General features: G+C 25.6%; 1 protein-coding gene across 1 annotated transcript in view; it reads right to left on the reverse strand.

Annotated features, from left to right (window-relative positions):
* The window catches only part of Su(tpl) (Suppressor of Triplolethal), a 38,848-nt gene continuing 14,852 nt past the window's right edge, over positions 1–23,996 (reverse strand). The window contains exons 4-10 of the mRNA XM_074259503.1: positions 5,748–5,872; positions 4,887–5,003; positions 3,987–4,444; positions 3,306–3,515; positions 1,784–2,768; positions 1,234–1,411; positions 1–960 (exon numbers count right to left, since the gene is read on the reverse strand). Coding sequence (XP_074115604.1) covers positions 730–960; positions 1,234–1,411; positions 1,784–2,768; positions 3,306–3,515; positions 3,987–4,444; positions 4,887–5,003; positions 5,748–5,872 — 2,304 coding nt within the window. The 3' untranslated portion in view covers positions 1–729. The remainder of the gene's footprint in view (positions 961–1,233; positions 1,412–1,783; positions 2,769–3,305; positions 3,516–3,986; positions 4,445–4,886; positions 5,004–5,747; positions 5,873–23,996) is intronic.

Here is a 23,996-nt window from a genome sequence, read left to right on the forward strand (position 1 = left end):
CTCACAAAAAGTTTAGATAAGATTTTGATCTATTTTATTAATAATAAATATTATAATTATTATTATTTAAAAAATCGATTGTTTGATTGATAAATTGATTGATATGAAATACAAGATATAAGAAATGATTTGAGAGATTTATCTTGATATGGACGTTAAAAAAAAAAAAAAAAAAAAAAAAAAAAAAAAACGATGAAATTAATAGCCCCGATAAATCTCAATTAATTAATAAATAATTAAATTTACAAAGAGAAAAATTTAATATATTTACTTTGGACAGTCTTGGACGCAATTTATTGAGTATTGCATCGATACGGATGGAACTATAATTTATAACTTGAAATATATATATATATAGATATAAATATATATTGATGAATAATCAATTAATTACAACCCCGTTAATTATTTCGTGCGTGTAAATAATTAATTAAAATATAATTATTATTATTATAATCAGGAAAATGTTTAAATGTAAAATGGCATCACCAACTAACCTCTCAGTAACAAATAATAGTAATAATAATCACATTTTAATTGAATTAAATAATAAATTGTTTTTTTAAAATGCATATCAGCAATAACGTAAACGATAGTTTTTACAACCGGTATAACAATATTATAATAAAGATAATTATAGTAATAGCAATAGTAATAGTAATAATTTTTTTTGTAATAATAATTGTAATAATTATTATTAATTACAATTGACGGGCATTTAAGCTTGTGTCAGTATCGTAAGTCGGTAGTACTCACACCGGTTTTACTGCTACTGTTGTTGCTACCAATTGCATTTGAATTTTCACTTTCCTCCATTGAAAATTCACGATCAAAATCGTTTATTAATCCACTAATGTACTTCAATTTACCTAACAAATAATTATAGCGTCGGTCCTTTTCGACTTCAACTCTATCATGCTTTATTTTATCGTAATCCGCTAATATCTGGGAATTTATTTCCTGAAAAAATATTAAAAAATTAGAAATCTAAAATTTAGGTTATGTTCCTGAAACATTTTGTGCTAGCTCCAGACTCGTGCTATTAATTTTAATTTTTTAATTTTTTTCTTTTTACTTAAGAAATTATTTAGCTATAAAAATTTTAATTAAGCTTTTTAAAGCGTTAATTTAAGTAGAAATAATAAAAAAATTCGATATTAATAACACCGGTCTGAAATTAGCACAACTTTCTGTTCCAGCGCGGGAATTTTGAATTAATTTAAATATTATTACCTCCTCTTTTTGGCGGTTACCACGAGCCGATTCTATGGCTTTTAATTCTTTTAATTTATCAAAATGTTTTTTTATATTTAATTTGTGCGCACACAGTTCGGTGTATTCTGGTTGATCACGCGAATAATCATCTTTGTATTTTCTTCTTTGTTCTATGTTAGTAACTGGTTTATATTGCCTGTAAAAAAAAAATTTTTTTTATAATTAAAGAAATTTTTTTTATAATTAAAAAAATTTTTTTTAATTAAAATGTGCATGCCTTAAGCACTTGTTGTATAATTATTTATTACTACAATAAATTTTTATATTTATTGTAAATTCAAAATTTTTCTAATATTATAAATATTATTTTTATTAAAAATGGGCCGTAAAAATTTTCCCACTTAAAAAAAAAATTATTTTTCTTTAAAAATTAAGATTTTTAATTTTTTATAATTTTCTAGATAATTTCTATTAATTAAATTTAAAAAAATAGACTTAAGTACTTAAGGCTTGTAATTATAAATTAATATAAAATTATATTATAAATTAATTAAAAAAAAAAACTTACATGAGGTAGTCAGGAATATCATCATAATTATTTCCATTAGTCTCATAACCTACAGCGCCAGTTCCAGCAGTTCTATACTCAGGAACAGTTCCACCCAAGTTCTTGAAAGCATTTCCGTTCCAATTATTATCACTATTAATTTCCCTAGTCCTTTCCCTCTCTTGCCTCTCCACCCTCTCAAGCCTTTCCAGCCTCTCTCTCTCCCTCTCCCTCTCTCTGCGCACCTCTTCTTTGTCTCTTTCTCTCCTCTCCCTCTCCCTCTCTCGTTCCCGTTCCCGTTCCCGCGCACTGAACTCGGAGGAACCGAGATTGGCGCCTGCGCTAGGGCTGCTATTACAGTGACCTCTGGAGTCGTATTTAGCAGCGTTGAACGTCGAGGCCGACGAGAGCATCATTGCTGATGATGATAAAGAAGAAGCGGCTGCTGCTGAAGACGAGGCAGTGCGATTACTATTGCTATTACTTATCAACTCATCACGGTCACGATTTGGTGTGAAAGATGATCTACTATTATTATTATTATTAACATTTAATTGATAACTATTATTATTACCACGTAACACATCACTGTTAGATGTTCTTTCAGATCGATGATAATTAATATCACGGTCACTCGATTGCTGTCGCTGTTCATTCCAATTATTTACATCGTTATTATTATTATTATTATTATTATTATTATTATTATTATTATTATTATTATTATTATTACTATTGTGGCTACTCGATAAATTATTACCACTGTGGACACTGACACTGGTATTATTATTTACAATGTCTCCGGAACTGCTATTACTGTTCGCTGAAGATGGCGTCCTAGTCGGCGGCTCCGGCTTACGGTAGTGAGATATACGCGGTTTCTTCGTCTGAATTCCGTCGCTGCCTTGGTAGTAACCAGGGCGCTTGCAATTCATAAAATTTGGTGGCGGAGCTGTTATTGCTGGTGGTGAACCCGGGTGAGTTGAATTCGGCGATTGTCCACTTCCTGGAAATTTTTATTGGGAATTAGTATGGTGATTTTTTTAAAAAATATAATTTTATAAAATAAACGTGACACAAGGGTGTAAAAATTTTTTTGACAATTATTGAAAATAAGGTAAAAGCTCCAATTATTGACACCCTAAATTAATTTTAAATATTTTTAATTATCTATATTAAGAATTAACGATTCTTTATTAAAAATTTGATGTGACGCTTACATTATTGTCAATTTTTGTTGCTTTTTTTTTTTTTTTTAAATCAACGTAGTTTTGCCTGGAACGGGCAGAAATTCAAAAAAAAAATTTTGGTACGCTCTTATGGCACTCAGGGCGTATAAAAAATTTTTTTTTCGGGAAACAACATATTTTTTACTTTAACTGTGTAGAAATGACGAAAAATTTTTTTATTTAAATAAAGAAATTATAACAAATTTTAAATTTCAAAAAATTTTGATCAAAATTAATTTAAAATTAAAAAAAAAATTTTTTACATCATTTCAATTGAAAATTTTTTACATTAAAAAATTAATTAAATAAATTACCACTTGATCCACCATCACTAGAGCCAGGTGGAGTTAAATTTTGTGGCTTACGTCTCTTCAACATAGCGCGATCCTGCTCACTATAAAATGGCCAGTCTTCTTGTACGTCATTCCAGACATGCCTGTGCAAATGATAGGAATTGTTACGCACTGTCGATAGAATGCGCAATAAATTCACCATCTCTTTTTTTTCACGATCCTTGAGACCCTCTGAAATGAATAATGATAAATTTAAAAATCAATAATTATACAAAATAAAAATAATTATAAAAAATTGATAAAAATTTTTTCTGTAAAAAATAAAATTCTCTAAAAAAAAAAAAAAAGTCTTTTATGATTTTTTCATATTTTTAATATTTGACTCAGAAATTGGAATTGTAACTCAAATATTTAAAATTTAAATAAATTCATAAATTTTAAATTAATAAATAAATAAATAATAATAATAATAATAAAATAAATTTATACGACTAATTTTAAAATTTTAAATTACCCGCTTTTTTTAAAATAACAATAATAATAATAATAGAATAAATTTGTGCGAAAAATTTTAAAATTTAAAATTTCCCGCTTTTAAAAAAAATAATAACAATAATAGTTATAATAATAATAATAATAATAATAATAATAATAATAATAATAATAATAATAATAATAATAATAATAATAATAATAATTCACCTTTATTAAGACGTTCATAAAGCTCAGGCTTCTTGTACGGCCTCAGAGCAAGAATATGGATGAGTCTCTCTCTCAAAGGCCTCTTCAGAAGATCAGAGGCTTTCTTGTCCGGTTGGGAACGGGCGGATGGAGTACTCGTCGACTTGAGAAATTTTGCAGTCAGAGCCGCCGCGGTTGCCGAGGACGAGGACAAAGATGGCATCATGGAGTTATTAGATGAGTTTGAAGAGAGAAACGACGAAGATGCTGCTGAGGGTTGGGAAGATAACGCTGAGGAAGATTGAGAGTTAGCAATGGAATTTTTAATTGTAGGTCTACTAGTCGAATTTGGAATGCTCGTATCACGGTGATTGTTGGTATGCCTGGCGTTAGAAGGTGCCTGTGCTGTCTTTCCGGCTGATTTCACCTTTACTTTTCGTCCGATGTCTGGTCCATTTGCTTTTAACAGTACTCTGGTGCTGAAATTTTAATTAATTTTTTATTATGATTAATTCAATTGTAAAGAAGAAATAATATTAAATTTTTTTCGGCTGGCAGTTGGATAAATTTAGTGTCCTCTGAGCAGCTGTATAGAAAAATTTACTTGTAAATAGAGTTTTAAGATAGCTGATACTATTCTCAATTGTGTTCGCTGGCTGACCAAAGATAATACAGTCTTTAATTGGTTATTTTATTTTGATTCACTTATGGGAACTTAAGAGGGCGTTCAATTCGTATGAAAAAAATACTAACCGCGGGAAAATTCAAACGAGCTTTAAAATATAATTGTGAATAAAATTAATTTCTTGTAGTTTATTTGTAATAAACTTATTATTAAAATTATTTTTGTATTCTACAGAAGATGATTATTTTTCTTCTTGATGTAAAATTAAAAAAATTGCAAATAGAATAAATACTAACCACTTGTTTTGATTATTCTCTGCACAAACAGCCATTCTATGCCTTGTTTTTTCATAGACATCTTCATTCGCGTGGATACGCATTTTATATGGCAAGGTTCCCAGACTCTCCAAATTACTACAAAAAAAAAAAAAAAAAAAGAAAAGAAAGAAAACATTAATTATTAATACATTCAATGTTATATTAAAATAAATATACTTAATATTTTACAAATTTCAACTGACAATTCATCTTTTTTTTTTTTTTCTTAATTTAATTAATAAAAATTATAAAAAATTCTTTTACTCCAAAATTAAAATTCTTAACTTTTAAATAAAAATAATTTTTTTTTTTGTTAAGTGGGTAAATTTTTATGGCCCATTTTTAATAAAAATAACATTTATAACATTAGGGAATTCCGAATGTACAATAAATATAAAAATTAATTGTTTCATTTATTTAATGTTAGAAATTAATTGACAATTTTTAGAATTTCGAAACAAATAAATAATTGTAGAAAAAATCTTATCAAACTTTTGAAATTTTTTATTTAAAAAATTAAAATTCTGGCTCGAATATTGAAGATATGAAAAAAAAAAATCATGGAACTTTTTTTTTTTGGAGAGATTTAGTGGTAAAAATTTTTAATAAAATCAAAATATTAAAATTTATAAATTTAAAAAAATTTTTAAAGTTTCTAAATTTTTATTAAAAAAATTCTACATAAATTTTTAAGTGTACTTGTCTTTAAAAATTTTTTTTAAATAAAAAAAAGATAAAATAATTTTTAGAATTTTTAATTTTGTAATTTAAAATTTTTTTACTGCATAAAATTAATTAAAAAAAATCTTAATTAAAAAAATATAATAGAAACAAACTTACTTTGGATTTGTTTGCTGAATACATTCAAAAGCACCTTGAGGACCTTCAACATCATGCCCGTCTGATAAGCTAAAGGTAAAGTTAACCGATCCATGATTAGCTTGCGGCGATGGAAAGGACAAACGCTGAAAACAGACAAACAAATAATATTAAATAGGTGTTTTTACTAAATTAAATTTATTGTTACATAAAAGCAAATATTGATCGTCTATCCTATTATATTCTAACATAAGTCAAACACACAAGTTTAATTACGCAACAATAACAGTAAGCGTAACCGTAACATAGAATTTTGACAAAACTAAATATTTACCGACGAAAAACTAGAGATTGCCCAAGATTACATCGATCGAATGAATTCAATCGGCGATACGAGTGAATTAGACTAGAAAGTTATTCTTTCAACACGAATGTGCTCACTCAACTATGATTTATTATCATTTTTTCTTTATGCCTTTAAATAATTTCCTATTTATTTTACCTGATTATTATTATTATTATTATTATTATTATTATAAATATCATACGCTTTTTATCATTTTAATTTTTTAATGAATAAAAAAATTGTTTACACAACGATTGGATTGATTTATTAAAGGTTGGTACGACCTCGACATCAATTCTTGGAGGTCGGCATGTAGAAATGTAGTTTTTTTAAAAAATATTTCTTCAAGAAGAAAAAAAATTAATCTTCGAACTTAATTTTCAATTTTTAATTTAAAAATTCTTAAAGTTTAATTTTTAATCATTTAAATTTTAAATAAGCCTTTTTTTTTGCCGCCAAAAAAAACCCCGGGAAGAAATCGACACTAGCGCCACTGCGGAAGAATTTTTTAATATTTTAAAGAATAAATTGTTGGAATAATGAATAAAAATTTCAAATTAACAAAAATTAAGCTAAAAATATTAAATTTGAGCTTTAAAATTCAAAAATAACTCTAATTTTTGTCATTTTGTGTTCTTTGGGCCTTAGCAACCTAATTAAACCACGCCCCTCCAGTAGAAACCTAGCAACCGACGTTAGACACGTCTCTTTACGCTCCCAAGGAGTGTTTTTAGCGATAACATTTATTTTTTCAGTCGGAAAAAATAAAATTGTGTTTAATTAAATTAAAAAAAAAAAAAATGTTTATAATAAATTTTAGAAATAAAGAATATTTACGCAAGTGAAAAGTGTTTTTCATAATTTATGTAATAAGTTTATTAAAAAAATTGAATATTGATAAGTAAATGCTCGAAAAATCAGGAGCAAAAATTGAAAACTTGAATAATAAATTATTTAAATTTATTAGAGTAATAAAATTAAAAAAAAAAAATTATTTTATTATGAAAAATAATTGTAATATTATTATTGTGTCTTCGTAACACAGCTGCTGCACCTCAAACACGATTTCGTGACGACACAAATCGATAGTGTGTCAGTAGGTTGTCGATTTGAATTGCGCGGCCCAAATTTGGATTTACTTGTTAACATAACGAGGACGTGTATTAAAAAATAATAAATAAATTAGATTAATAATTCATTTTATCGGCACCGATTTACAGTTACTCTTAAAACGTCATCATCATCGTCAATATTATCATTTTTTTTTTTTTTTTTTTTTTTTTTTTTCATAATCGCAATAAATCAACGATACAAAAAACTAAGCAAATAAATAGAAAATTCTTATCATGTTTTTGTAAGAAATTGTTTCAATAAAACATCTGTTACGACAGACTATTTACTGTCGTTATTTGTTAATGAGTCATTAAATTATTCTCAATTAAATTTTTTGAAAAATATTTTTTTTTTTTTTTTTTCCAAGTACTCGATCTTGTTTTTAATTGCACTTTTTTTTTACAAGTGCTCGGTGGAATTTGAAGTATTTATCGTGACGCAGTAAATACTTTTAATTGGCAATTTGAATACATACTTGAGTATGAGTATTTGCTTGTTTAATGCAAATATTTGTAAACAATGTTGTAAGTTGTATGAATGAAATATGTCATGTCAGCTTTTAAATAAATTTATTAATGTCTTTAGTGGCAGTGAACGATATTTGAGTATTTTTGAAGGGTACAGCTGTTTTTGTAATTCATTACTTGACAATGAAATTTTTAGAAAATTAATGAATAGTATTTTTAATAATAATCTAATTTAAAAGCTGAGAGTTGTAAAAATTTTTGTATTTTCAAAATTCTTCCTTAAGGATTAAAGATACAGTAAAATTTATAAGGACCTTTTTTGGAGAGGATTTAATTCTTTGTGAATGAGGTTTCTTGTCATTTTTTTGTATCTTCAATATTTTAGCCAAAAACAACAATTTAAACTTTTGAAAACTAGGGATAAGTTTTATCACTTTATTTTTGAAATTTGAATTTAAATTTTGAGGAAAGGATGAGAGATAGGGCAAAATTGATAATGAACTTTATTGTAGGAAATAAAATTCTCTAAAAAAAAAGGTTCTTATAATTTTTTTGTATTTTCAATATTTTGCCGAAAATTAACAATTTAAACTTTTGAAAGCTACGGATAAGTTTTATAACTTTATTTTTGAATTTTAAAATTCAAATTTTGGAAAAAGGACAAGAGATAAAGCAAAATTGATAGAACCCTTTTTTGTAGAGGATAAAATTTTCTATAAAAAAGGTCTTCTACAATTTTGTTGTATTTTCAATATTTTAGCCAAAATTGGGAATTAAAACTTGAATTAAAAAAAATTTTAATTTATAAACTAGTTATTAATTAATCAATAATAATTTCAACAAATATAATAACATCAATGTATAGATATAAAAAAGTCTTGGATATAATAAGAAGTGTTAAGTATTTGGCTCTTTCAAAACGTCTCCGAAAAACGAGGTCGCAGCTTGGTGTCATTTTCAACCTCGTAAGTCCTGGGCTTCTAAATTAAGAATCATCTAATCTATATCTTCTCTATCTTGAAGAATTAAATAGTATAACGCGGTATTAGTATAACACTAATGCCTATTAATATACTTTATTAAATGTGAAGATTAAAGCAAAAGATACAATATAATTGAATATATAAAAATATCCATTAAGATTGAAGAAAAAAATGGTATTTATTTATATACGATTAATCAATTGTGATGCCTATAACGTGAAGAAGTAATTAACAATCGTCGATTGAATTACGATGGTAGATACAAGCCTGCATACGATGGATGTGTACATAAATGAACCTACACCACCTCACTTATTTTTTTTCTTATAAACCGACTACAAGCGGTTTTATTTTATTATTTACACGGCACCAGTTTGATACGATCTTGCTTTCATACTTGTATTTATTATACATATATGTTGCCAGGCGCGACGTCCTACTCTTTATATAAAATTTTTTTTTTTTTTTTTTTTTTTTTCAATTAAATATTTAATTACTAGAAAATTTAATTAAAAAAAAATATTTTATTTCTTAGTTCATAATTTTTTTCCCTTAGATTTAGTCATTTTTATAAAAAAATCCGTAGACCTAGTAATTTTAAAAAAAAAATTCCTAGATCTAGTAAATTTTTTTTGAACAAAAATTCACTAGATTAAAAAAAAATAACTAGATCTAGGAAACTTTTTGAAAGTTAATAAAAACAAATTGCACTAGCATTTATTTTTGTTCAAAGGACTTTTCTTAAATTTTTTAAATAATTTTTAGATCTGGGAAATTTTAGGGAAATCACTAGATCTAGGGAATTTAAAAAATTACTAAGTTTAGATAATTCTTATGATTTTTTTATTTTGGAAAATTTTGAAAAGTTTTTGGATACAAATTTATTTAAATTAATAAATGTTAAAATTGCTAGTTGTAGACAATTTTTTAAAAATTACTAGATCTAGGGATTTTTTTTTAAATTACTGAATCTAGAGATTTTTCAAAAATTACTAGATCTAGAAATTTTTTGTAAAAATGATTTCTATTGAAATTTTTAAAACTTAGCTGAATTCAATCAGAAAACTTCCCTAGATCTAATATTTCTTGAAAAATTAAAAAAAAAAACAGTAAATAATCCACTTTTATTAATTTTCCACTAATTATTTAAAAAAATTTAATGAAACTATTCAAAATATGATAACTTTTTATAAATAGTAGTCTAAAGAAATGAATAAAACGATAAGTTTTAATATAACAAAAATTAATTGAAAAAAGTGTTATCATGAACAAGTATCGAGTGATATTAACATGAATCGCTAGTTATATACAAAGTGAACGGCAATGAAAGTGAACCTCTTTACAACACTACCCGGAAGTAATCGTACTTGCGTTTCTCCGTCTTGAAAAAAAAATTTTTTTTTCCTTTCTTTAAATACTTATTACCAATATCATAAATCACCGTTTAATGCAAATGATTTCGATTTAAATACGCAGGAATCTCGCCAATAACTTTCTCATGTGCATGAGGTTCGATTCAATTCTCTAGATTTTGTCTTTAACAGTGAAGAAAAAGTAATTTTTATAAAAAATTACTAAACAAAACTTTTTATCCTGAAAAATCTCTCAATATTAAAAAAAAATCCCTATGAAAAATTCCCTAGACCCAAAAAATTACTAGAAATAGTTTTCAAGACAATAAATTCTTGAGATTAAAAAAAAAAATTTGTTAGACACAAAAAGTCACCAAAAAATTCCCTAAATCTGATAAAATCACCAGAAAAAATTCCTTAATCACAAAAAAAAAAATTCTTGGTCTTAAAAATTCCTAGAATCTTATAAAAATTATTAAAAAAAACTCTGTAGATGATTAAAATCACCAGAAAAAAATTCTCTAGATTGAAAAAATCACCAAAAAATTCCCTAGACCTAAAAAGTTCCGAAAAAAATCCCTAGTTACAAAAATTTATCAGAAAAAAATTCTTGAGACTAAAAAAATGTTAGACACAAAAATTCCCTAGATGTCTGATAAAATCACCAGAAAAAATCCTTAATCTCAAAAAAATACTAGAAAAAAATTCTTGGTCTTAAAAATTCTTAGATTTTTCTAAAAATCACCAGAAAAAAAATTCTCCAGATTTAAAAAATCACCAAAAAAATTCCCTAGTTACAAAAATTCACCATAAAAAAAATTTCTAGACCGAAAAAACCATTCCAAAAAAATTCCCTATTCCCAAAAATTAATTTTAGCGAAATTTTTCTTCATAAAAACCAATTTAAAAATAAAAATATATTAAAACGACCTTAAGTATGAAGAATAAAAAAAAATCACGCGTTATTGACGTGATTCTCTACTCGACATACGTAGCTGCTGCTCCCTCTGACCTCTTTTTCTTTATTCGCCTGATACTCACAACTCACAACCAAAAGGAAATATAAATTGTTGCGTCATGCCGTATTATTATACACACTGTCTTACTGTCTCGGCTTAAAATCCGTGGATACCCGTACAACCACATTTACAAGTACTAGAGTCGTTCTCTACCACCCAGAATGTTGCTATCATTACAGTAATTAAATCGTGCTAAAATTCCTCCGTAAATTTAAAAAAAAATTTTCAAAGCTTTCTCTCATCTCATTGAGGACGCGCTCGCGAGTTCAATGAACCCTAAATTATTTTTTTTAATTAATTAAACTTATTAATTAATTAATTATTTCTAACCTACCTCAAAGTCAACTTTTGCCCCCCTTCTAACGAAATAAAAATTTTTACAGCCTAGTTTTTTTCTGTTTACAGTTACGATAATACAATTTCAGTTAATTAGGTAATCCTTGGCAAATTAATTAACTTATTTTTGTATTATCATCGCTAATTACCAGGAAGATTATGTATTATCGTTGGAGCCAACCGCTGAAGTGGCTGATGTTCGTCAGATTCTCCCGACTTTTATACTCGAGACAAATGGTCACGTGGTTTTTAATCCCCACTTTTCATCCCCTCCATTTACACTTAATATAGGCTTATGCGCTACATAGTATATACCTAGCTATAGTGGCTTATGTACACAGTAAATGTATGAATACATTGCTCGCTTGCGCATGCGCGCCAGATAAATGGAATGATTGTAAAGAAACATTTTAGAGAAGAAGAAATCAACCAACCGGTTTTAATTAATTATTAACTACAACTACAACGCATTTTATTTTTTTTTCTTCTTTTGGAAATTTTTTTAATGTTTTAAAAAATTATTTAAAAATTAAAAAAAAATTTTTTTTTTATTATTTTAAGCTAAGCAAGCAAATAATTCTTAGAAATTTATATTTAATTTGAAGGTTACATTTTTTCAAAGTTATTTTTAAAATAAGAATTATTATTTTGAGAAGAAATAATTTTTTTTTTTTTTTAAGAAGAAAAAATTTTTTAATGATTTTAAAATAATGTTAGCCTTAAAAAATTTTTTTTTCATTTAAAAAATTTAAATCTCGATAAAAAAAAAAAATATCCGAAAATTTTTATTATCTAAAATATTGTTTTATAATTTTTCTTTATATTGTAAAATTCATTCATTAACTTTTAACTGTTCTGAATGAATTAGAAGAAATAAAAATTCTATTCATTCACAATTATGTCGTTAAAAAAATGAAATATAAAACGCAGTTTTAGTCAGCTTAACTATTAAAAACTGTTTTAATTTTTTAAGAGGAAAATTGAAAAAAAAATACCCGTTTATTATAAAAATACATGAAAAATTAATTTGCTTCGTAAGAAATGATCGTTGTAATTTTAAATACGTAATTATATAAAATATTAAAGAATAAAAAATGTATTTTTTAGCCAGTAAACAAACATTACTCAATCAAATGATAATCACGAGGTATGACGTATGTTATTATCTACATATGCGTATATTTATTCATTCCAATTGAAAAAAAAAATTTCTATTAATTTTACGGAGTAGCTTTGGAAGAAAGAAAAAAAGAAATAAATAAAAATTATAATATACAATAGTCAGTAGATTATCTTTTTAGTTTATTTGTATTTATGAAAAATATTTGAACCAGATTTTTAAATAGAGTATTTATCTGGGTTTTATTTCTTGGGAATGTTTTAAAAATTTTATAGTAAGTTTAAAAAGTCTGACTTGTTGATAAGTATCAGTTGAATAATATGACGTTGTTATTATTATGATTTTCTTTATCTGGCGACGGTTTTCCACTAAGGAAATTAATGTATTGCAGGGAAAAACGACTAAAGTTTTTTTTTTTTTTTTTTTTTTTTTTTTTATGATGTTGGTTTGAACTTTTTTTTTTTTTTGTAATTAATAACGTGTTTTATTGACTGTAATTAATAGAATTGACGAGAAATTATATGAGTCAGATTTTTGCAAATCTGAAAAATTACTAGATCTAAAGAATTTTTTTTTCTTTAAAAAAATTTGTGATTACAAAAATTTCTAGTTAAAAATCGACGTCAAAAATACTCTCGGGTTACAAAAAAACACTAGAAAAAAATTCCCTAGTTACAAAAAAATTACTAGAAAAATCCCTAGTTAAATAAAGACACCAAAATAAATTTCTTCGTTACAAAAAATCTCTAGTTAAATAAAGACACCAGAAAAAAATTCTCTAGTTGTAAAAAATTACTAGAAAAAATTCCCTAGTTACAAAAAATCACTAGAAAAATCCCTAGTTATATTAAGACACCAAAATAAATCCCGAGTAACAAAAAATCACTAAAAAAGGTTTTTTTTGTCATAAAAATAACTAGAAAAAATTTTCCTAGTTACAAAAAATCACTAGAAAAATTCCCTACATGCAAAAAAATCACTAGAAAAAATTCCCTAGTTAAAAAAATCGTTAGAAATATCCCTAGTTAAATAGAGACACCAAAAGAAATTTCTTCGTTACAAAAAATCATCAGAAAAAATTCCCTGGTTACAAAAATTACTAGAAAAGCCCCTAGTTAAATAAAGACACCAAAATAAATTCCCTAGTAACAAAAAATCACTAAAAAAGGTTTTTTTTGTCATAAAAAATAACTAGAAAAAATTTTCCTAGTTACAAAAAATCACTAGAAAAAAATTTCTAGTTTATTAAGACACCAAAATAAATTCCCTAGTTACAAAAAATCATTAGAAAAATTATCTAACTATACAAAATCACTAGAAAAAATTCCCCAGACCTGAAAAAAAATTTCTTAGCTCAAAAAATTAATTTTCTTCTTTAAATATAATCAAAAATGTAAAAGCATATTTAAAAAACCTTAAATCTAAAAAAATTGATTTTATCTTGTAAATTATTTTACATTTGATAAACTCAAAGAAAAATATGATAATAAAAAACAAAAAATGAAAGCTACAATAAAAATAATTTATCTACAAACTATAAAATATTTGCGTTTTTAAACTTTTCGAGGTGACCTTATCCTTGATGTCAATATCACTTGAGCTTAATCTATTGTGTATATTTTCATTACACGTTTCCAGGGCTTCTATTCACTCTTTGCTCTTCACTCATTACATATGAGCTTATATACAATAGACTTATTTTTATATTTATAAAACCGTCCACGCGTTAACTATCATAATTGACGGTCGATTTCATTTATTATTATCGGTATTATTTTTTATTATTATTCCACTTTTTTTTTTTTTTTTTTTTTTTTTTTTTTTTATTAAGAAAATCTATTCAACGGCCCTGACAATACTTTTTACGTGCAATTAGACCCTAAGTGATAATTTTTCCATTGCATACATTAGAACATAATTTTTACGACCTAGTTTTTTCATTCAATAAATTTTAGTTGAAGTTAAAAAAATATTTATGTAATTTTTTTTTAAAACCAAAATTATATTATCTAAATCTTGAATCAAGTCCGATTGTCACTCAAGTGTCACCTAATTAAGTTACAGTCGTACAAAAATAGTTAAATACTGAAATACAATACAATTTTAGTATATGTACATATTTACAGCTGCGGGATAAATTTTAAATTTGAAATTTTAGAAGAGACCGTAAATAGTTTTAAAAAAACGGGGTTTTAAGTTGGATAGTCAATTTTAAACAGGGGTTTGTATTAATATTTAAAGTGTGTGAGTTTATTTGATGCACACACATGAAATTGATGTGTAACTTAATAATATGCGAGTGTTTAACTATAAGTGTACAACGTGACCTGTATTAATGCAATGTAACTGCATGCTTTTATTAAGTATCATCATATCTATATGCACGCACACGACAAACATTTTTATTCACTCATACGTGAAATTGATTTGTCCGTTATGCATATCAGGATACACATATCTTTAACTACTCAAGGCCATTTTGAGTTGTTATTATTATAATCAAGTAAATAATTTTGAAGAATTAAATTGTTTTGGTTTGAGTTAAAAAATTCTTAAACTAAGAAATTTCACTTGGTTTAAGTACATTTTGTTTGATTTAAGAATTTTTGTCTTGATTCAAGACAATGAGCTTTTTCAAAATTATTTTCTTGGTTCAAGAATTTTACTCTTGATTCTAGTTAATTTTTTTTTCAGTGTACTATTTTCAATTTTTTTATTTTCCTTCGGAAGATAAGAATAATCTCGGTAGACTACAAAAAAATTTTTTTAATTATTCTAATAAATTTATTAAAAATTATTTAAAAAAATTTATTAAAAATTATTTTGAAAAATTTATTAAAAATTATTCTAATAAATTTATTTAAAGATAAAAGTCCTAATTATTGACAAGGGTCTAAAAATATTGACACCCTAAATAATTTTTAAACATATTTAGTTATCTGTAATAATAATAATTATTTTATAAATTTTAATTAATTAAAAAATTGAAAAAAAAAAAAAAAAATTACTGTCAGTTCAAAAATTAAAAATCTATATTATTATAAGAGATTCCTATTTATATAGTCACTTATTACAATATCTCAAGAACTATAAGGCGTAGAGATTTGAAATTTGGTAGGAATATTACTTCTCTTTAATAGTGTCAATAATTGAGGCTTTTACTTTATTATAAAAATTAATTTCAATAATTGCGAATAACTGTTTAGACAAAAAAAAAATCCCTAGATCTAGTAAACTTAACTGAAAACTCTGAATATTTATTTCAAGTTTATTTTAGTAATAAATTTCTTACAAAAAAAAAAAAAAAATTATTAATATTTTGCACAAAAAAAACTTCAATATTATTTAAATTTTCTGCGATCCACACGACACTAAATCACATTAAATCACCCAACGTACGTTTAAATGTATAAGTAAATATATGTATAAAAATATTTATATGTTAACGAAGGTTGTATTACCGGTTTAATACTTTTATCAAAGTCAACTTTCCTTCCGATCGCCCCTTTGATGACTTTTCAAATCCACGCATTCAATGTTCAATTCTATTTTGCTGTAAATATAACATTTAAATATACAAATATGTAATTACCAGTCGAGTAAGTAATACAAAACTAAGCAAAATAATCAGTGTAGGATATCATACACGATATACCATATTTATCATCGGGTGAAACAAAAAAAGGTTATAATTTATTCTTAGAACCGTTTGCCTCACATTCCGTTCCTTCGTGTGACATTCATTTAGACTTTGTCTCTTTTTTTAATTATTCAAAATTCAAAATATATGTCTTATGACAGCTGATGGATGTTCAGTTATCTCGAACATGTATCTTGCTATATTAAAATTGAGACGGGAAATTTTGAATTTATAACTTGAAAATAAAATGTTGGAAAGTTTTTGGTCTTTATACTACATTGAAAACGAATTTTTGTTTTCATAGATTGATTTTCACATCAAATTGTACCTGAGATTCATATTTTCGTATAAAATATATAAAAAGAACACTATTGGGAAGAAAAATCATCGATAAATTAATCAAAATTTTTTTAAATCGATTACTTGCTATTTTTACGTAAAAAAGGCGTTTTAATGGATTATGTTGCGGATTTTTTAATCTCTTCATCTGCCTTATGGGAAGTTGTGGAATTATTTTGCATAGGAAAAATTCCTATGTTGACATAGAAATTTTTCTAATGGTAACATAGGAATTTTTTTCTTTATCAACATGATAGAAATATCCATGTGACATAGGAAAAATTCATTTACGACATGAAAAAAATTTTTTTTTCAATTGAAAAAAAATAGAAATCGAAAAAACACCATTCTGAAATTTTCAGGATATTCGTAGAAAATATCAAAGTTTCATATGAAAGAAAGAAAAAAGAAATTAAAAATGTTTATCATTGAGAAATTCGGAGTTTTTTTGGAAAATCTAAAAAATAACGATGAAGATAGCTTTGAATAATTTTTTTCTATTTTTTTCCAAAAATAACATTTAATAAAAAAAACATTTTGAAAAAAAAAACGTCCCGATAAGTCAATTTTTGAAAAAGTTATGGCAATTTAAGCCACACCGTCCATAATCTGGTGGATTTTTAATTTTGTCGAAATGTAAAGCAAAATTTGAAAAAAATTTCCTCGAATTTTTTTATCACAAACCGACTGTATATCACTGTTTTACTTTTAAATTATCTGAAATTGCTCGAATGAGAAAATTGTTATGTAAATTTGTTATTATTAAATTAAGTTACATAAATTTTAGTGATAAACGAATTTTTCCTATGTCACATGGATATTTCTATCATGTTAATAAAGAAAAAATTCCCATGTTAACATCCGAAAAATTCCTATGTTAACATTGGAAAAATTTTTATATCAACATAGGAATTTTTCCTGTGCAAAAAATAACAAAAATCTCTGTTTTTTTCGCCGTGTATGAAAAAAATAATATCCGCGGGAAAATTCAAACGAGCTTTAAAATAAAATAAATTTCTTGTAGTTTATTTTTAAATTTATTCCTGTAATCTACAGTAGATTAAATTTTTTTATTTATGATTTTATTGTTTCAATATTAAAAGCCTTTGATCAAAGTAAAACATTATTTTTCCGTCAAGGTAGTGTGATTTTAAGGAATTCACAGACCCGATGACTATGAAGTTAATATAATTTTTCTTAAATAAAAATCGAATAATTTTTTTAGCGTAATAAATCTTAGTACAGTTGACCAGCGTGGAAAAGATAAATCAGGGAATAAACAATAAATAAAAAAGCGTATAAATTACAGAATGGACCCAAAGGGAATTTGTGTACCACAAAGCAACGGTATGGAGTTCTCCATTGAGTAGAAGCAGAAGCAGGTAACGGTTTCCGGGCAGGGATGTGGCACAGCCTACATACCTTTAATTCATGCCGAGTAAGAGATAAATATATATATATAAATATATACCAGCAATAAAAATGAAAATTAAAGACGCAGAAAAATTAAAGAGAGAGCAAAAAATAGTTAACATAAACTAATCTACTAAAAAATTAAACCTGTTTATTTTATTATTTATCATACAAATTATTAAAATTTTATTAAATTATCAAAAGTACTTTCTTGAAATAATTTATTTGGAAATTTTGACTTGATTTATTATTGTGATAATAAATAATTTTTAAGTTTGTAAGTAGACTATATACAATATTACGGACGGCACAAGAAGTATCTGTTTGCAATCTTAGTGAAAGGAAGTGTAACGCGGGTAGTTACTTAACCTCTGTTTGACAGAAACGAGGTCATTTTTCTACACGATAACTCCATTCGTATCTTTCATTACTTATTTTTAATCATAAGTCATTTAGACCTCGAAAATATTTTTCAACTGCGCAGATCGATTGCGCAATTATCTCGCCAAGGACCGAGATGACGATTGATAAATCAAGATTTCGATGTCGAAGCCGAGATTTATAACAGGTCGAGTACCCTCAAGCCAATGTTTAAAAACTCAAAATTTTAGTAAAAAAAAAAAAAAAAAAAAAAAAAAAATTATAAATATTTTGAGTCTTGTGCAATTAATTTGCTTTCAAACTATCGAGAAGAATATAAAACAAGAGAAAGTTTTTATTGAAAATATTTGAAATTTAATTTTTAAAATAAATTTTATTATAAAAATTGGAAATCTAAATTTGAATAAAATTTTTAAAATTTTAATTATTTATTAATTCATTGACTTTTTGAATTGTAAAACTTTATTTAAAAAAATCTTTTATGAAATTGTAATTCTAATATTTTAGTTTGTAAAAATTCCGTAAGATGGCGCCAACACAAAATTCCTGTAACTATACATGAAAAAGGTGTTTTGTCGGTTAAAAGTGCGGGTTTTTCATTAAAAAAATTTTCAAACCTTATTAAGCTAACTAGACGTAAAATTTTTCCATTTTTTCTAATATCTACGCAATTTATACCCTAAAATTTTTACAGAAGAGATTAATTTTTTAAATTGAATTTTTTAGTTTCAATCTAATGAATCAATATATCCAAAATCTACGCCTAAAAAAGATGATTGAATAAAATGGCGATGTTCTAATATATAATATATAATAAGACCACGAGGGTCGTTGAGTGTAACACGAGAACACTTTCGCCGGCGCAGTAGTCAGTAAACCAGCAGTTGGTCGTTTCTTGTCCTCTCTTTTATACTTCTTGCTTATACATATATATTTATATATTTATATATGAATGCATACATGTTAAATGTGTGTTAACTTGAGTTTACACCGTAAGATGTAAGAGTAGAGCGCCATGTGCGTCTATAAGCCACACGTCACTCTGCTCACTGGTCAGGTGTTCTTTCCTTCTCTCTCTATTTTATATATATTTATATTTGTATATATATATATATATATATATATATATATATATATATATATATATATATATATATATATATATATATATATATATATATATAAATATATATATATAAATATATATGTTTGTACAATGTATTGAGATATAAGATGCCCCCACTGAGAAACAAGAATCCGGATCTAGTCTCAAGGTTTACATATAAGCACTGTTTTCTACCATTTAAAGCTTCGCTATTTCTTCTCTTTGACTCAAAATTAAAAATATTTATTGACGTAATTTTTTTTCGCTCATTATTTTTAAACCTAAGTTTATTTATTTTTTTTTTTTTTTATTAAAATATCTAGAACTTTAAATCCAAACGGCGTTGCACTAATTAGGCGAAGGGTGAATTCGCCCTATTGGCATGAGAACTCTCGGGGCTTGAGGGTTTTTTTTTTTTTTTTTTTTATGTGTACGTATAAATAAAAACCATAGGCAAGAAAAGCCGAATTGAGAAAGACGAGCCGTTGTATATCGAGCGAACAAGTTAGAGTAGAACATTGCGACACAATGGCGAGCCAGCTGCTTATATTATGCTACATAGAATACTGAATTAAATTCAGAATACAGATTACTTTCTCTGCTCGATTATTATGTATTAGAGTTTATATGTTACTTTTTTAACGGATGTCAGTTTTAATGTTTTGTTTTTATTTTATTTATTTTTAGACTCAATTATTCGAAAAATTTTTTATACTCTTAAAGAAACTATTTTATATAAGGTAAAAGCCCCAATTATTGACAGGGGTCTAAATATTGACACCTTAAATTATTTTTAAATATATTTAATCATCTGTAACAAGAATAACTATCATATAAATTTTTATTAAATTCTAATTAATTAAAAAATTGAAAAAAATTACTGTCGGTTGAAAATATTAAATATTAATTATTAAAAAAAAAAATAAAGTTAGCACCAGTTCATCAAACCAGCTTACGAGCGTCTATTTTCTTAACAACTTTGGTTAGAAAAGGATTTTTTTTAAATGCCGAATTTAAATTAATTTCTTCATCTAATTATATGATCTTTTTTTTTTTTTTTTTTTTTTTTAATTAACAATATATGAAAAATTTATAAAATTGAATAATCGAAATTAATTGTATGCTTTATAATATTTAAATAATGGGTGTCAATAACTAGTTGATAATTTTTAAGTTGAATCTCATATTGACAGCCAGTCGACAGCGCTATCACGCCTTTTTTTTTTTTTACTTAAACCTAAAAAATTAACTGTAAGAGTTTGAACTCTTCTGATTAAATAAATTATTTTTAAATTAATTTTTATATTTTTAAAAGTAATTAATCATTTATGGAAATGATTATTAATAAACTTTAATAATTTTGATTACTTAATAATAAGTTTCGATAAATAAGAATAAGCAGATGATTCGACGCATGCGCAGTATAGGTGTCAATAATTGGGGCTAAGGCATGTCAATAATTAGATCAATCAGTTTTTTAACCTGTCAATAATTGGTGTATCCGGATAATCTATTTAATTATTTAAAATTAATTAGTGAACATCAATGATTATCATTTTAAAAAAAGAAATTGATTAGTAAAAACATTACTTGAGACATTACCACAAACAAAATTCAACGATATTGATATTTGATTGCTTAAAAAAAATCAAATCATAACTTTGTCTTTTATAGTGTCAATAATTTGAGCTTTTACCTTAATTGCATTTTTAAAATAATGAAAATTTTGGCTTTTATTTAAATTTAAATTTTCGCGCGCTTACTGACGCGCCATCTATGTACGTCATATCCTGTATTGCCAACGTTTGGGCCCAAAATTTTGTTTTAGCTTTAATTTTTTTGTACTTTAATCGCTAATTTTTGTTAAATTTATTTGAAAAAATATTAAGCTATAAATTTGAAGTCAAATTTCGAATTTCGCGCTTACTACTGCCATCTCCCGTTCAATTTTAGCGCTATTCTTGACTGATCATTAAAAATCTCTATTTTATTGACAAAAAAAGTAACTTAAAAAAAAAAAACTAAGTTGTAAAACGATTAGCGTAAAAATCTGAATATTTCAAGCGGCTTTTAAATAAATTCGGTTCATTAGATCCGAAAAAAGTTTTCCAAGCGAAAATAAAAAAATCGGTAAGCCCGACTGTTATTTTATCCATAGTCTATTTATGGATATTCAACTTCCCGTTCATCCTCTCAACATTAACGACCACCTGAAACTCACCCTCTGCTTTGATATACTCGTTTTATTATATATTTATTATACTTATATCTATGTACCGGAGCACTTTCAAGTAACTCTATAACCTCATACTCACCACTGGGAACTCACAGCTCACAGAGAATCTATATTACATATTATAGGTATAATACAAGCATGAGTACAGACTGCCGAGTAGTTACTCCCTCGTTTTTTCTCAGCTTACTCTGAATAACTTTTTATTTTTTAATACCGTTTTTTTCGCTGGGATTTGTACGAGCGTGTAAGCGAGTTCCCTGACCTACGTCACTTTCTCAGAGTATGAATACTCGGTACAAAGTAGTCTTAACTTTGCTTCGTGAGTAGCCATCGAAGGCTCGTTTATTTTTTATTGCCTTTAACATCGACGATTGTCAAATTTTATTGAATTTTTCATAAATTATCACTTTATTACATCATTAAATAATTTTTACTCGTAAATTTTTCAAATAACATGAAAGTTTTTTGAGAAGATAATTTGTAAGTGCGATAAGTTTCGAAATACTGGCTTGATTCGCTCAATTCTTTTTTTTAAAGATTCAAAGGACTTAATTTGAGGTCCACACAAAATTGCAGGCAAAACGGGTCATTAGTTCGGAAGTTATCGACTTTTTTGTGTTAAAACCGGTGGCCGCCATTACGGCTTTGAACAGCTGTTTGGTTTGAATTTAAAAAAGGGCGCGAAATTCAAATTTAAAAAATGCGGGAAATTTAAATTTTAAATTATGGGCTGTTAGAAGTGTTATTTATATAATTTAACTTTTTATGGATTTAATGCAGCAGATTTCTCAAGACAAATCAATAGATTGATGTAACGTGACATTTGGAGAAATAAATACATATATTGCTTAATAAAAATGTGTTTAAACCTTTAACTTTATACACAAGAATTTAATTATATGAAAATTAATATATCGTGATGGTGAATATAAATTGTTTGTTTTTAAACTTTAAGATTAATTATGTTAAATTTATAATGATATTTATTCATCTTGAAATGACCTTAGGTACATTAAAAGGTGATTATTTATTTTTTTTAGTGAATATTTTTACTGTAAAAAATTCCAAGGCCGTTTAAGTCGTTGTAAGAGCGGAAATAACGACATCATTTTTCATTCGCCAATTTATTTAATTATTATTTTTAGTCTATTTATATAAATTTTATTTGAGCTAGTGAGCGGCAATGACTGGTAAAAAAAAAAAAGAAAAAGTATTTTTTGAATTAATTATTTTATCAAATACTTTCACTTTAACTATTTAAATGTCAAGTTTTATTCAACTGGAAAAGGCTAATGGTGATTGAAAAATTATTCAATAATTATGACATTGTTAGAAGCTAAAAAAATTTTATTGTCTTTAAAAACTGAGATTTTGTTTGAAATTTAATGAATATTCTTCAATAAAATTTGACTAAAATAAATATAATTGCGTCAAGGTACTTAGATGCGGGAATCCGACCTTGCAATTAAGATAATAAAGATATAATTACTAACACATACGGGTGTTTATCACAAGTGTTATTATAACATTTAGAATTTAAAAATTCAAAAATTTAATGCTTATTTTTTATCTCCTAAAAAATTGAAGATAGACCTACATGACAGTAACATTTTTTGTAGGAAATTTTCTAAGCTACAATTTTGATCTCTTACAATTTTTTCCTAAACTCAATATTTCAAGAGTTACAGCCACTTTAATTAAAAACGATCTTTTTTTACATTAAATAAGCATAAATTTCGCTACTGCGAAGTAAACAAGAGTTGATTGACTCGAAGTTCATTAAAATGGCAAAAAAAATTAAACACGTCACTCAAAACAAGGACGACTACTATAAATTAAGTTTTTTCTGCAGGTTTTTAACATTGAGAAATTTTTCTGCGAGAAAAGGCGCCACCTGTTGGCAAAAATTTGAACTAATATTCAAAAAATTTTAAATTTGAGTTTTTTATCAAGGAAATTTACCAAAAATTTGAAATTCAGGCAATGTTGAAAAGAAATTATATTTAGAATTGAAAAAAAAATTTTTTTAAAGTGAAATTTTCAAAAATTATATATTAAAGAATGGAACGTGTTCTAATTGCGAATTTAAAAAATTTATTAAGAAACAAAGAGAAAAAAGTTTGCGTAAAGTGTAGTGAAAATGGTATAACCTTGTCAGACGTCCTCGATCGCCTTCACTGACAAATACAAGACAATTAAAGAGAAGGGGCAACGAAACACCAAGTGAACTTTGCTATACACGTACATTAGCTTTCAATGTATTTAATGTATACTCGCGTTTACGTACTGTGTACATACAGTAACAATAATAATAATAATAATAATAATAATAATAATAATAATAATAATAATAATAATAATAATAATAATAATAATAATAATAATAATAATGATAATGATACTACATGCCGTGAGCTATA

Source organism: Cotesia typhae, unplaced genomic scaffold (assembly GCF_013202065.1).
Source record: "Cotesia typhae breed Kobodo isofemale line unplaced genomic scaffold, CoteBio_Ctyphae contig_20, whole genome shotgun sequence".
Classification (NCBI taxonomy): Eukaryota; Metazoa; Arthropoda; class Insecta; order Hymenoptera; family Braconidae; genus Cotesia; species Cotesia typhae.